The sequence below is a fragment of the Hylobates moloch genome, unplaced genomic scaffold (assembly GCF_009828535.3).
Source record: "Hylobates moloch isolate HMO894 unplaced genomic scaffold, HMol_V3 SCAFFOLD_4, whole genome shotgun sequence".
NCBI classification, from domain to species: Eukaryota; Metazoa; Chordata; class Mammalia; order Primates; family Hylobatidae; genus Hylobates; species Hylobates moloch.
In genome coordinates this window covers 89962423-89977948 of record NW_026652279.1, presented here as the reverse complement: position 1 = coordinate 89977948, position 15526 = coordinate 89962423, and the positions used below count along the sequence as shown (strand labels likewise).

Genomic DNA, 15526 nt, shown 5'->3' with positions numbered 1-15526 from the left:
GGATTGATATACATGTTTTAATTTGTTGACTTGTCTTTTATGACTCAGAATCCAAACACACAGACAGGAATTAGAGAAGCCTCGTAGAAATGCTCTTGGGTACGGGCTACTGTGTGCATACCTCTGCTCCAAGCATCAGTGATACCCCTTCCCCTCAAACAGTATCCAAACCTCCTATAGGGAAACCGAGAAAATGGCTACCAATTTTTCATAAAGTTCCTGTGTATTGTGGTTTACAGCAGACCCAATATATAGGTTAATAAGGTTGTGCTACCTAAACATTCATGTGACTTGAATCCATTCCCTAATATATAGTAGGCGGGCAATGACAATTGAGTGAATAGATGAATGGATGAATAAATACTTGTTATCATAGCATCACCAAGACTAGTCTTGGAAGCTGGAAGAAGGCCACTGTCCCCCTATTCTTATCTCCACTCCTCCAGATACTGCAATATTGGCTTCAGCTTCTCCTCCAATTCAACCTAGCTGAGAGTAGTGGGAGTTTATAAACATCAGCTGCCTTTTTTTAATTTTTTTAATTTTTGAGATGGAGTCTCGCTCTGTTGCTCAGGCTGGAGTGCAGTGGCTTGATCTCAGCTCACTGCAAGCTCCGCCAGCTGGGTTCACGCCATTCTCCTGCCTCAGCCTCCCAAGTAGCTGGGATTACAGGCATCCACCACCACGCCGGGCTAATTTTTTGTATATTTAGTAGAGATGGGGTTTCACCGTGTTAACCAGGATGGTCTCGATCTCCTGACCTCGTGATCCACCTGCCTCACCCCTGCAAAGTGCTGGGATTACAGTCCTCAGCTGCCTTTCTAAGCTTCTAAGTTCATCAGTAGGTGAGTGAGAGTGGGATTATGGGAACTCCATCATCTTTTTTTTTTTTTTTTTGAGACGGGGTCTCGCTCTGTCGCCCAGGTTGGAGTGCAGTGGCGCCATCTCGGCTCACCGCAAGCTCTGCCTTCTGGGTTCACGCCATTCTCCTGCCTCGGCCTCCCGAGTAGGTGGGACTACAGGCGCCAGCCACCACACCTGGCTAATTTTTTGTATTTTTTAGTACAGACAGGGTTTCACTGTGTTAGCCAGGATGGTCTCAATCTCCTGACCTCGTGATCCGCCTGCCTCGGCCTCCCAAAGTGTTGGGATTACAGGCGTGAGCCACCACGCCTGGCTGCCCCATCATCTTTTACGGTGTCACTGGTAGGTATGAAATCAGCATAGAGAGCCTTCAATTATCTTCATTCTGTGAATTGTGTCCAGTGAGAATCTTTTCACCTTAAGCCTGGCCAACATGGTGAAATCCCATCTCTACCTAAAATACAAAAATTCGCCGGGCTTGGTGGCGGGCACTTGTAATCCCAGCCACTTGGGAGGCGGAGGCATGAGAATTGCTTTAACCCCGGAGGTGGAGGTTGCAGTGAGCCAAGATCACACCACTGCACTCCAGCCTGTGTGACAGAGCGAGACTGTCTCAAAAAAAAAAAAAAAAAAAAATTTCACCTTAAAAGTTCAAGATATTGAGAAGTGGAGTAGGGTATTGGTAAGACCATGGCTATGGAGTTAGGCAGAAATGGCTTCTATTCTCAGCCCCCTACTCTTATCCGTATTATCTCTGCTACCTTGCGCAAGTAACAAGCCATCTGGGGCTCAGTTTTGTCATTAGTGAAATGGGAACAATGATACCTGCCTAAAGTGGCTGTTCTGAGGACACAAAGCACTAGGACAGTGACTAACACAAAGAAGTTAGTCATTTTCATTCATTTTTCCCACCATAGTATGTGATAGATTTCCAAAAAGTACAAGGCTTCAAGATTCCAGATTTCTGAGTTACTAGCTATCCCAGTGAGTCCTGTAACTGGGAAATTTTATCATCCGACTGTAATGAAAGTGCCAGCTATATAACAGTTGCCTGAAGAAGAAATGTTTAGGATGAAAGCCAAAAACAGATAACTTAGGGAGTCTAGGTCAGTGATGTTTGAATTTATGTATTTATAAAGTTCTCACAAACGTTTTCAGTATCAAAGTTTTAACTTTTTTATTTCAATAGCTTTTGCGGTACAAGTGGTTTTTGGTTACATGGATGCGTTGCATAATGGTGAAGTCTGAGTTTTTAGGGTACCCATCACTCAAGTAGTGCACATTGTACCCAATAGGTAATTTTTTATTCCTCACCCACTTCCACCTCCCTCCCTGCTTCTGAGTCTCCATAGTCCATTATGTCATTCTGCATGCATTTGGGTACCTATAGCTTAGTTCCCACTTATCAGTGAGAACATATGGTATTTGGTTTTCCATTCCTGAGTTACTTCACTTAGAATAATGGCCTCCAGCTCCATCCAAGTTGCTGCAAAAGACATTATTTCATTCTTTTTTATGGCTGTGTAATATTCCATGGTGTATATATGTACCACATTTTTTTAATCCACTCACTAATCAGTGGGCACTTACGTTGGTTTTATATCTTTAAAATTGTGAATTGTGCTGTGATAAACATACATGTACAGTTGTCTTTTTAATAAAATGACTCCTTTTCCTTTGGGTAGAGATACCTAGTAGTGGGATTGCTGGATCAAACAATAGATCTACTGTTAGTTCCTTAAGAAATCTTCATACTGTTTTCCATAGAGGTTGTACTAATTTACATTCCCACCATCATTGTGTAAGTGTTCCCTTTTCACCACATGGTTGCCAGCATCTATTTTTTTTTTTTTTGACTTTTAAATAATTAAATTCAATTACCCTTTTTGCAGGAGCAGAGTGGTATCTCATTGCAGTTTTCTTTCGTGTTTCCCTGATGATTAGCGATGTTGAGCATTTTTTTTTTCGTATGTTTTTGGCCATTTGCATACCTTCTTTTGAGACATGTCTGTTCGTGTCATTTACCAGCATTTTGATGGAATTTTTTTTCTTGGTGATTTCTTTGAGTTCCTTGTAGATTTGGGATGTTAGTCCTTTGTTAGCTGCATGGTTTGCAAATATTTTTCTCCCATTCTGTGGGTTATCTGATTATTCTAATTATTCTTTTTGCTGTACAAAAAAGCTCTTTAGTTAAATTAGGTCCCATTTATTTATTTATTTATTTTTGTTGCATTTGCTTTTGGGGTCTTAATCATGAATTATTTGCCTAGGCCAATGTCCAGAAGAGTTTTTCCTAGGTTATCTCCTAGAATTTTTATGGTTTCCAGTCTTATATTTAAGTCTTTTATCCGTCTTGAGTTGATTTTTATAAGGTGAGAAATGCTAGCCAATTTTCCCAGCACCATGTATTAAATATGGTGTCCTTTCCCAAATTTATGTTTTTGTATGCTTTGTCAAAGATCACTTGGTTATAAGTTTATTTCTGAGTTCTCTATTCTGTTCCATTGGTCAATGTGCCTACTTTTTTTTTTTTAAACCAGTACCATGCTCTTTTGGTAACTACAGCCTTGTAGTATAATTTGAGGTCTAGTAATGTGATGCCTTCAAATTTATTCATTTTACTTAGGATTGTTTTGGCTATTTGGGCTCTCTTTTGGTTCCGTATGAATTTTAGGATTTTTTTTCTAATTCTGTGAAAAATGATGGTATTTTGATAAGAATTGCACTGACTCTGTAGATTGCTTTGAGCAGTATAGTCATTTTCATGATATTGATTCTTCTGATCCAAGAAACACATCCATGGGATGTGTTTCCATTTGTTTGTGTCACCTATGATTTCTTTCAGTAGTGTTTTGTAGTTCTCCTTGTAGAGATATTTCACCTCCTCCTTGGTTAAGTATATTCCTGGGTATTTTATTTTTTGCAGCTGTTGTACAATGGATTGAGTTATTGATTTGATTCTTAGCTTGGTCATTGTTGTATATAGCAGTGCTACTGATTTGTGTACATTGATTTTGTAACTTGAGACTTTATTGAATTCATTTATCCAAACTCTAGGTATATGATCATATATCATCAGCAAACTGCAATATTTTACTTTCTCTTTTCAAACGTGGATACACTTTATTTCTTTCTCTTGCTTGATTGGTCTGGCTAGGACTTCCAGTACTATGTTGAATAGAAGTGGTGAAAGTGGGCATCCTTTTCTTGTTCCAGGCCTCAGAGGAAATGCTTTCAACTTTTCCTCATTTGGCGTAATGAAAACTGTATTTTTGTCATAGATGGCTCTTATTTTTTTGAGTTATATTCCTTAGATGCCTAGTTTGTTGAAGGTTTTTATCATAAAGGGATGCTGGATTTTATTGAATGCTTTTTCTGCATCTATTGAAATGATCATATGATTTTTGTTTTTGATTCATTTATGTGATATATCATATTTATTGACTTGTATATGTTAAAGCATGCCTGCATCCCTGGGATGAAACCCACTTGATTATTGCATATTATCTTTTTGATGTGCTATTGAATTCAGTTAGTATTTTGTGGAGGATTTTTGCATCAATGTTCATCAGGGATATTGGTCTGTAGTTTTATACAGACCAGTATTCCTGGTTTTGGGTATCAGTAATACTGGCTTCATAAAATGAGTCAGAGAGGATTCCCTCTTTCTCAATCTTTTGGAATACTTTCAGTAGGATTGGCACCAATTCTTCTTTGAACGTCTGGTAGAATTCAGCTGTGAATCCATCTGGCCCTGGCTTTTTTTGAAGCCAACAGTTTTTTTATTACTGACTCAATCTTACTGCGTGTTATTGGTCTGCTCAGGGTTTCTATTTCTTCCTGATTTAATCTAGGAGGCTTGTATGTTTCCAAGAATGTATTCATTTCCTCTGGATTTTCTACTTTGAGTGCATTGAGGTGCTTATAGTAGTGTTGAATGATCTTTCATAATTCTGTGGTGTCAGTTGAAATGTCTCTAGTTCTATTTCAAATTGAGTTTATTTGAATATTCTCTCTTCTTCTCTTGGTTAATCTAGTTTATGGTCTCAATTTTACCTTTTCAAAGAACAAGCTTTTGGTTTCATTGATTTTTTGTTTGTTTGTTTAATTTCATTTTGTTGTGCTCTGATCTTATTTCTTTTCTTGTACTAGCTTTGGATTTAGTTTGTTTTTGTTTCTCTAGTTCCTTGAAGTATGAAATTAAGTTGTCAATTTGTGATCTTTCAGACTTTTTGCTGTAGGTATTTAGTGCTATAAACTTTCCTCTTAGCACTGCTTTTACTGTATCCCAGAAGTTTTGATAACTTGTGTCACTATTATCATGTATTTCAAAGGGTTTTTTAATTTCCATCTTGATTTCGTTGTTAACCCAAAAATCATGCAGGAGCAGATTGTTTAATTTCCATGTATTTGGATAGTTTTGAGAGTTCCTTTTGGAGTTGATTTTTAGTTTCATTCCACTGTGATCTGAGAAGATACCTGATATGACTTTGATTGTTTAAAATTTATTGAGACTTGTTTTGTGGCCTATTGTATGGTCTATATTGGAGAATGTCCCATGTGCTGATGAGAAAAATGTATATTCTGCAATTCTTGGGTAGAATTTTTTGTAAATATTTGTTGGGTCCATTTGTTCTAGAGTGTAGTTTAAGTCCATTGTTTCTTTGTTGACTTTCTGTCTCAACGATCTGTCTAGTGCTGTCAATGGAGTGTTGGAGTCCCCCACTATTATTGTGTTGCTGTCTATCTCATTTCTTGGGTCTAGTAGTAAATATTTTATGAATCTGGGAGATCCAGTGTTAGATGCACACAAATTTAGGATTGTAATATCTTCTTGTTGGATTAATCCTTTTATCATTACGTAACGACCTTCTTTGTCTTTTTTTACTGTTGTTGCTTTAAAGTCTGTTTTATCTGATATAAGAATAGCTACCCCAGCTCGCTTTTGGTTTCCACTTGCATGGAATATCTTTTTCCACCCTTTTTCCTTGGGTTTATATGAATCCTTATGTTTTAGGTCAGTCTCTTGAAGACAGCAGATATTTTATGGTTTGTGGATTTTTTTTAATCCATTCTGCCAATCTATTAAGTGGCGTATTTAGGCCATTTATGTTCAATGCTCATAGTGAGATGTGAGGTACTGTTCCAGTCATCATGATAATTGCTCCCTAGATGCTTTCTTTTCTTCATTATGTTATTGTTTTATAGGCCCTTTCAAGAGGTTCTATTCTGGTGTATATTGACCTTTTGTTTCAGGATTTAGAACTCCTTTTAGCATTTCTTGTAGGGCTGGTCTGGTAGTGACAAATTCCCTCAGCATTTGTTTGTCTGAAAATGAATTTATTTCTTCTTTGTTTATAAAACTTAGTTTTTCTGGATAAAAAAATTCTAGGTTGAGAGTTATTCTCTTTAAGGAGGCTAAAGATAGGACCCCAATCCCTTCTGGTTTGTAAGGTTTCTGCTGAAAAGTCTGCTGTTAGTCTGATAGGTTTTTTTGTTTTGTTTTGCTTTTTAATAGGTTACCTGGTGCTTTTGTCTCACTTCTCTCAGAATTATTTCCTTCACATTGACTTTAGATAGCCTGATGACTATAGGTGTTGGTGAAGTCCTTTTTGTGATGAATCTCCCAGGAGTTCTTTGAGCTTCTTGTATTTGGATATCTAAATTTGTAGCAAGCTCAGGAATGTTTTCCTCAATTATTCCCTCAAATAATTTTTCCAAACTTTTTACTTACTCTTCTCCCTCAGAACACCAGTTATTCTTAGATTTGGCCATTCTACATAATCCCATACTTCTGGGAGACTTTACTCATTTCTTTTTATTCTTTTTTCTTTATTTTTGTCTGGGTTAATTCAAAAGCCTTGTCTTCTAGCTCTAAAATTCTTTCTTCTACTTGTTCTAGTCTGTTAAAACTTTCCACTGCATTTCGTCATTCCCTAAATGTGTCTTTCATTTCTAGAAGTGCTGATTTTTTTAATCTATTTCTTTAGAAAATTTTTTATTCATATCCTGAATTGTTTCTTAATTTCTTTATGTTGGTTTTCACCTTCTTTTGGTATCTCTTTGAGTAGCTTAATAATCAACCTTTTGAATTCTTTATCTGATACTTCAAAGATTTCATTTTAGTTTAGATCCATTGCTGGAGAGCTACTGTGATCTTCTGGGGATGTTATAGAACCTTGTTTTGTCATATTGCCAGAATTATTTTTCTGGTTCCTTCTCATTAGGGTAGACTATTTATTCTAATTATTCTTGAGTTTATTTTTTATTTGATTTTTTAAAATTTCTTTTTTCCCCCTTAAGGATGTGACCTTAATGTTTACAGTTTATTACAGCCTAGTTTGGCTCTTGGTGCTTTCAGGGGTGAAGACTGTATAAGTTCCTTGGTTATAGAGAGTCTTTGTATGATGGCTTTATCAAATGTCAACATAAATTTAAATAGCTGCAAAAGATAAAACTTCCTCCCCATCCTGCATATTGACATTTTAAAATAAAACTTTTCAATAAAACCAGTGAATACTCTGAATGCTTTAGCAAATTAATACCTGCCATGATCTTTTAAATAAACACACAAATAAGCTCTTCTTTGATCATTTATTTCATTTCTTTCTCTTCTTGAACTCTCATTCCCACTCCACTTCCTCCATAGAATTTTTCCCTGCTGTAATATATTTTATGTTTGGAAGCAATTTATTGATCATGCTATTATACTTCTTTGCAACTATTTTAGTATATTAATTGAAATTAATTTTTAAACATGTTATATGACCCTAAGTATTGAGTTATCACAATTATTTTAGTACACAATTGCTCAAAGCAATAAATACATTATAAATGTTCACAATTATGAGATACAAAAAGAAAATTTTTTTGCAACTGCATCTTAATGAGATAAATGTGGCTGTTTAGTTTTCAATTAGTTCATATATCTAGTTTTGAGTGTTGTTATTTTTAGAATGAAACTGCACTCAGCATCAATTTTTTCTGCTTCTCTCTTTTTTCAATTTATAGATTCTAATGTTAAGAAACCTTGTTCATATATATATATATATATATATATAAATAAGTAGGTGCAAATGAAAGGAGTTTTAGTATAGCAGTGTCACTCAGTACTCTGAACTCTTTCTGAATTGTGTCCCAGAAATCACAATGTGATTTTTAATGACTGATCAGCTGACAACTTGCTTCGGTACTCCTTAAATTTTATTGAAAGCTATTAATAAGATGATTTGTCATCCAGTCATTGAGTTATTCCCTATCGCAGTTTCTGAGAATATACTGAAAAGGCACGTATTAACAAATGACTATTAAATTGCACCTGTTACTCTTTCACTTGGAGGCAACTTGTTTAATTTTCTATATTCAAAAAGGATTTGGAAAATGAAAACACTAATTTTAATAAATTTCTATAATGCAAACTTTTTTTTAATTATTATACTTTAAGTTTTAGGGTACATGTGCACAATGTGCAGGTTTGCTACATATGTATACATGTGCCATGTTGGTGTGCTGCACCCATTAACTCGTCATTTAGCATTAGGTATATCTCCCAATGCTATCCCTCCCCCCTCCCCCAACCCCACAACAGTCCCCGGTGTGTGATGTTCCCCTTCCTGTGTCCATGTGTTCTCATTGTTCAATTCCCACCTATGAGTAAGAACATGCAGTGTTTGGTTTTTTGTCCTTGCGATAGTTTGCTGAGAATGATGGTTTCCAGCTTCATCCATGTGCCTACAAAGGACATGAACTCATCCTTTTATATGGCTGCATAGTATTCCATGGTGTATATGTGCCACATTTTCTTAATCCAGTCTATCATTGTTGGATATTTGGGTTGGTTCCAAGTCTTTGCTACTGTGAATAGTGCCGCAATAAACATACGTGTGCATGTGTCTTTATAGCAGCATGATTTATAATCCTTTGGGTATATACCCAGTAATGGGATGGCTGGGTCAAATGGTATTTCTAGTTCTAGATCACTGAGGAATCACCACACCGACTTCCACAATGGTTGAACTAGTTTACAGTCCCACCAGCAGTGTAAAAGTGTTCCTATTTCTCCACAGCCTCTCCAGCACCTGTTGTTTCCTGACTTTTTAATGATCGCCATTCTAACTGGTGTGAGATGGTATCTCATTGTGGTTTTGATTTGTATTTCTCTGATGGCCAGTGATGATGAGCATTTTTTCATGTGTTTTTTGGCTGCATAAATGTCTTCTTTTGAGAAGAGTCTGTTCATATCCTTCATCCACTTTTTGATGAGGTTGTTTGTTTTTTTCTTGTAAATTTGTTTGAGTTCATTGTAGTTTCTGGATATTAACCCTTTGTCAGATGAGTAGATGGCAAAAATTTTCTCCCATTCTGTAGGTTGCCTGTTCATGCTGATGGTGGTTTCTTTTGCTGTACAGAAGCTCTTTAGTTTAATTAAATCCCGTTTGTCAATTTTGGCTTTTGTTGCCATTGCTTTTCGTGTTTTAGACATGAAATCCTTGCCCATGCCTATGTCCTGAATGGTATTGCCTAGGTTTTCTTCTAGGGTTTTTATGGTTTTAGGTCTAACATGTAAGTCTTTAATCCATCTTGAATTAATTTTTGTATAAGTTGTAAGGAAGGGATCCAGTTTCAGCTTTCTACATATGGCTAGCCAGTTTTCCCAGCACCATTTATTAAATTGGGAATCCTTTCCCCATTGCTTGTTTTTGTCAGGTTTGTCAACGATTAGATAGCTGTAGATATGTGGCATTATTTCTGAGGGCTCTGTTCTGTTCCATTGGTCTCTATCTCTGTTTTGGTACCAGTACCATGCTGTTTTGGTTACTGTAGCCTTGTAATATAGTTTGAAGTCAGGTAGCATGATCCCTCCAGCTTTGACTTTCTTCACAGAATTGGAAAAAACTACTTTAAAGTTCATATGGAACCAAAAAAGAGCCCGCATTGCCAAGTCAATCCTAAGCCAAAATACAAACTTTTTCGATAAAAGGCTTTTATCATACTTTGAATATATTTTTATCAAAATCTTGGAGCTGAACATTTAGCTTATACAGTTTATACCATCTTTACCTAGTTGGTAAAATCAGTCCTTGTTGTTCAAATCAATAAGTAAAATCAGGTTTATTTTGTGTCAAAATAAAATCTAGCTATACTTTCAATCCAAATAAATGTTAATATATGTTTTGAGAATATTATAAAAACCACTGAAAAATAAATTATGGAATGCGTATTGTAGAGAAGACTATTAAAAGTAGACAAGAGAAGTGTTAAAAGATTTGGGTCTGATATGATTAATTATATCCAAGTAACATATATTTAGCTACACATTTTATTGCATTATTTTTGGATATAATTCAATGAAATATGTAGCTAAATGTATAAGTTGTTTGAGAAGTGAAGAGTATAATAAAAAGTATGATGTTTCCTAAATATATTCTCATGTATATAGAATTCTGCTGCTTTCCTTTTGGGAATGATTAAATACCAATCATGTATAAAAACAGAAACAATTTTATTAATTTCATCAGACATCAAATCAAATATTTACTAGTATTCAATGAAAGAAAGTTACATATAGTGAAAATTAAAATTGGTCTGGCAGGTCAGCCTATAATTTCATTTATTGTTAAATATTTTACAACATAAAATAAAATGAAAATTGGCTGTATTGGAGAAAATATTTTGTAACGTGATTGGATTCAGAATAAAATTTAAATACTTTATTGAATGATTAATACAAAACCTGAAAACAATACAAGATGCCTATTTATCAGTCTTATCCAGTGAATCTTTAAAAATTTGCTGTCTCGGAAAAGATTCTGGGCATGGTGACTCATGCCTGTAATCTCAACATTTTGGGAGGCCAAGGCGGGTGGGTCACCTGAGGTCAGGAGTTCGAGACCAGCCTGACCAATATGGTGAAACCCCGTCTCTACTAAAAATAAAAAAATTAGCCCAGTGTGGTGGCATGCGCTTGTTGTCCCAGCTACTCAGGAGGCTGAGACAGGAGAATTGCTTGAACCCGGGAAGTGGAGGTTGCTCCATCCTGGGTGACAGAGTGAGACTCTGTCTAAAAAAAAAAAAAAAAAAAAGGGCAGGATTCTGGTTATATTTAAAGTAATCAGCATGACCAACCTGTGCTGCTTCATCACCTCAGAGCTGCTTTTCTTTCCAGCTAATTGCATGTCCTAGAGATAAGCTGATAAATGCCTATCTTTAAATGTGGGAGGAAAGGAGTCACTTTAAGCATTCTACATCCTCTGCTCTTCTCTCAGAGGCCTCTCCCTAAAAAGAGGTGAACGTTTTGTAATTGTTAGGAGATAGAAAACCAGACATTACTCTCAGCCATGCTCTGTGACTTACCTAAATTCAGAGCCTCCCCACATAGACCTAGTACCCTGGGTCTAGCAGAACCCTTCACTCTGTAGAAATACACATGATATTGAGAACCAAAAGCCCAGGCAAGCGGTTCCAAGCAGAACTTGGATTACAAGGAGGCGTCTCTGAAATCATTCCCACCATGTTTCCCTTCACTGGGGGGCCCCCTTAGGGTTGGAGGCTTATTTCTCGGGGCAATGCACCATAGAAAGAGCCTATGGTGAAATGGGGAAGGGAGAATCAGGTAAGCGGTATAGGAAGAAAGAACCCACATACATTTGCAGGTTTGTTTTCGGGTGGGTATGTTCTAGGAAAGAGTATATTGAGAAATTGAGATCTGAAAATTGATTCTTTTAAAGCTTTTTGTGGCTAAGTGTGGTGGCTCACGGCTATAATCCCAGCCTGTAGCATGCGCCTGTAGTCCCAGCTACTTGGGAGGTTGAGATGGGAGGATCGCTTGAGGCTAGAGGTTCAAGACCAGCTTGAGCAACATAGTGAGACCTCATCTCAAAAAATAAAAATAAAAATAAATCAGCTGGGCATGATGGTACATGCCTGTAAGTCCTAACTACTTGGGAGGCTGAGGTGGGAGGATAGATTGAGCCCAGCAGTTTGAGGCTACAGTGAGCTATGATGGTACCACTGCACTCCAGCCTAGGCAACAGAGCAAGACTGTGTCTCAAAAAAAAAAAAAAAAAAAAAAGCTATTCGTGCTGTGTCCCCTCCCTTTGGAAACTCTCCAGTTTATAAACTCTGAATGACGATAGAATGATCATCTGGATGTTTGTTTCTAACTTCCTAGATATTTGCTTCTTACAGAGATAATCTGAATCTATTCACCCCCTTAAAAAAAATAAGTCAAAATGAAATATTTTAAACATACACAAAGAAACATACAACAAATCCCCCACTATGACCCAGCAACAGCCCTGTTATCTGTACCCTCCACTGATCCTTCCCACTGGAGTATGTGGAAGCAAATCCCAGGCATTGTATCATTGCGATTCTAAAGATTTTGTATGTAGCTCTAAAAGATAAGGATGTTTTAAAAATATGTAACAATTCTATTATCTCACCTATAAGAAAACCAATTCCTTAATATCAAATAGCCAATCAACAATCAAATCTCTCCAATTGTCTCATAACTTTTTTTTTTAAAAGGCAGTGGTTTGAAATTGAATCCGAAAAAGGTCCACACATTTCATTTGGTTATCGTCTCTTACCTCGTTTTAATCTTTTAAAAAAAAGGGAGAGAGAACCTTTTTTTTTTTTATTTTCTGACAAATTCTTTGTTGAAGAAACAGAATCATTGTTCCGGGATTTTTTTTTTTTAACTCCATGATGCCATTTAAATGATTTCTCTTTTCATGTATTTCCTGTAATCCAACATTCTAAAGACTTCATCTGATTCAAGTTTTGCATTTTGGCAAAGATATTTAATAAGTGGTGATGCATGTATTCACTCAGAAGCTCATAGCATCTGGTGATCCTCTTTTGGAGCTGTGAGTGGACATTGCTGGCCATTGCCTAGATTCATTATTTCATTACGGGCTTGAATCTAGTGATATTTCAATTCTTATATTTCTTTCCTTTATCAAATGGGAGATTTCTATAGGGAGAAGCTTTTCTTCACCAGCTATTTGGTTACACTGAAGTGCCATTTGTACTAGAGAGTGTTCAGCTCTTTAAAAAAATTAATGAAATAAATTTCATATTGTTATGTTTTTTAATTTTATTTTAGGCATCTGTACTTTTGTTAAAAGCCATCCTAAAATACAGCGTTGTTTTCCTTCAAGGAAAACCTGAAATTAAATTATTTCTGGCACCAACTCTTATGCCAATCAATCTTTTTAAAAAATGTAATGAGTAAATGATTTGACATGTGTACTTTTGTGAGATTTGGTATTTAACCTCTAACTCTAATTTCTGCTGGTTTTTTTTATAGCCAAAATGGTATCAGAAGATTAGGATATACATATTCACTTAGTGATCCTATTCTCAATCAGACACAATATAGTGATGAGTACACTTGGAAATCACACTCTAAAGAAGATTTGATCAAAACTGAGACTTCAAGTGAAATCAAGAGCCACAAATCTCATCTCAATGAAGTAAGATAATATCTACGTATGTGTTGAATTTAATACTGTACTGTATCAACAACCCATAAGAATGAGAGTTTAAATATGTCACAGAGATCTTTCAGCTTCTACAGTCACAGGATACATGGTTCTTTTTAGACTATTTCCTGTCTACCTTGTCACATTTATTTCTAACCACTTATGTTCTATCCTCTGGAGTTTTTTTTAAAAAAGGACTTTTTAAAAATTGAAGTGAAATTTACATAATGTAAAATTAACCTTTTAAAGTGAACAATTCACTGGCATTTAGTACATACATGTTGTTGGATAGCCATCACCTCTATTTTTGTTCCAAACCATTTTCATCATCCTAGAAGGAGACCTCATACCCATTAAGCAATTACCCCCGATTCCACTCCCCACCGTCTGCTTTCTTCCTCTGTGGATTACCTTTTGTGGATATTTTATATGTGAAATCAATAATAGGTGACCTTTTGTGTCTGGCTTCTTTTCACTTTGCATAATGTTTTCAAGGTTCATCATCTAAGAAATTATCTGACTAGAAAGATGACAGGAAAAGCACTATTATGAAGACTACCCATGTAGCATCCATGTAGCAAATATCAGTACTTCCAGTTCTTTGTCACAGTTGAATAATATTCTCTACCATGGATAAACTACAATTTGTCTGTCCGTGCATCCATTAATGCATCTCTGGATTGTTTCCACCTTTTGGCTATTGTGAATCATGCAGCTATGAACAGCCACATACAAGTACTTGTGCTTAGCCTTGTGTTTCATACGCTCTCAAACCTCCATTTTTTAAATCATTCTGTTGCCTCTACCTAGAATGCCCTTATCCTGTGCACTAAGGGAACTCCTATATTTCTCCAAGACTCACATCAAAGAAAGCCATCTCTAAGTCCCTTCTCTCCTGGATGGAAATAACTGATGCTCCCTGTGTGTTTTCTTGTCTTTCTATTCCCTTCTCCCATCACAAAAGGCAATGCTTGGTTGTAGTAAAGGGTTTCATTTACTTGACTGCCACATGGGATGAGACCACCTGGGATGGAGCCACCTTGATGCATTCAATAGATGATAAGGTGGTAGAATGAACAGGATTTGATGACTAAAAGGATGCAAAGGATAAGGAAGAGGAAAGTATAATGTTCAACTTCTGACTTGGACAGCTGGCGTATGCAGATTCTGTTTACTCAGCTGGAACATGGTGGAGGACCAGGTTGGGTGGAGAAGGGCACTGGGGGAACATGTAGTTTTAGCTGAAGATATGTTCAACAGGCAGTTTAATAGACAGGTCTGGAGCTCTTGGGGGAGAGATGATATTTATAGACCCATACATACACACACACACACACACACACACACACACACACACACACATATATATGTATGTATATATCTCTTGGAGATATATACATAAAACTCCTGTCTCTAAAAAATATATATATCTAAATTATATATTTAATATATAATTTATATATAATATATAAATATGTCTCTAACATATGTATTATTGTGTATAATTAGATATATTAGAGACAAGATCTTGCTTTGTGGCCCAGGGTGAAGTGCAGTGGCACAATCAATCAGAGTTCACTACAGCCTCGAACTCTTGAACTCAAGTGATCCTCCCACCTCAGCCTCCAGAGTAGCTTAAAGTACAGGTGCATGCCACCATGCTTGGCTAATTTTTTATTTTTTGTAGAGATGGAATCTCACTCTGTTTCCCAGGCTGGTCTCAAACTCGTGAGTTCAAGCAATCCTTTCACCTTGGCCTTCCAAAGCCCTGGGATTACAGCCATGAGACACTATGCTTGGTCATCCTTTATATTTTAAAATTAATGTAAAAGAGTTGATTACAATATTATACTGTATGTATACAATATTATACTGTATTTATACATTCACAAACACTCAACCATATAATTTTCCCTTCCTCTAAGTACTATTGAAGGCTGTCAACCAATGAGAGCTAGTGTGGCAGACTGTCCTGTGTGTTCTCAGCCAATGAGTGTTCACATGCCAGACGGCAGGCAGCTCCTGTTAATCTAGGCATTGAATATCAACAACTGCTAACGTTACACAAGAAAAACAACCATATATTATCTGCCTCCTATAGCCTTGTGAAACACCGTTTATTCAGGGATGTCTAATCTTTTGGCTTCCCTGGGCCACATTGGAAGAAGAAGAAT

General features: G+C 36.4%; 1 protein-coding gene across 6 annotated transcripts in view; it reads left to right on the top strand.

The window, feature by feature from the left end:
- TEX26 (testis expressed 26) overlaps positions 1 to 15526 on the top strand; it is an 85023-nt gene that overhangs the window by 7113 nt on the left and 62384 nt on the right. For 5 of the 6 annotated variants that reach the window (XM_058438193.1, XM_058438194.1, XM_032149155.2 and 2 more), the window contains one exon: positions 13178 to 13343. The exons of the other annotated variant lie outside the window; for it this stretch is intronic. In XM_058438193.1, coding sequence (XP_058294176.1) covers positions 13178 to 13343 — 166 coding nt within the window. The remainder of the gene's footprint in view (positions 1 to 13177; positions 13344 to 15526) is intronic. 6 annotated transcript variants of the gene reach the window in all.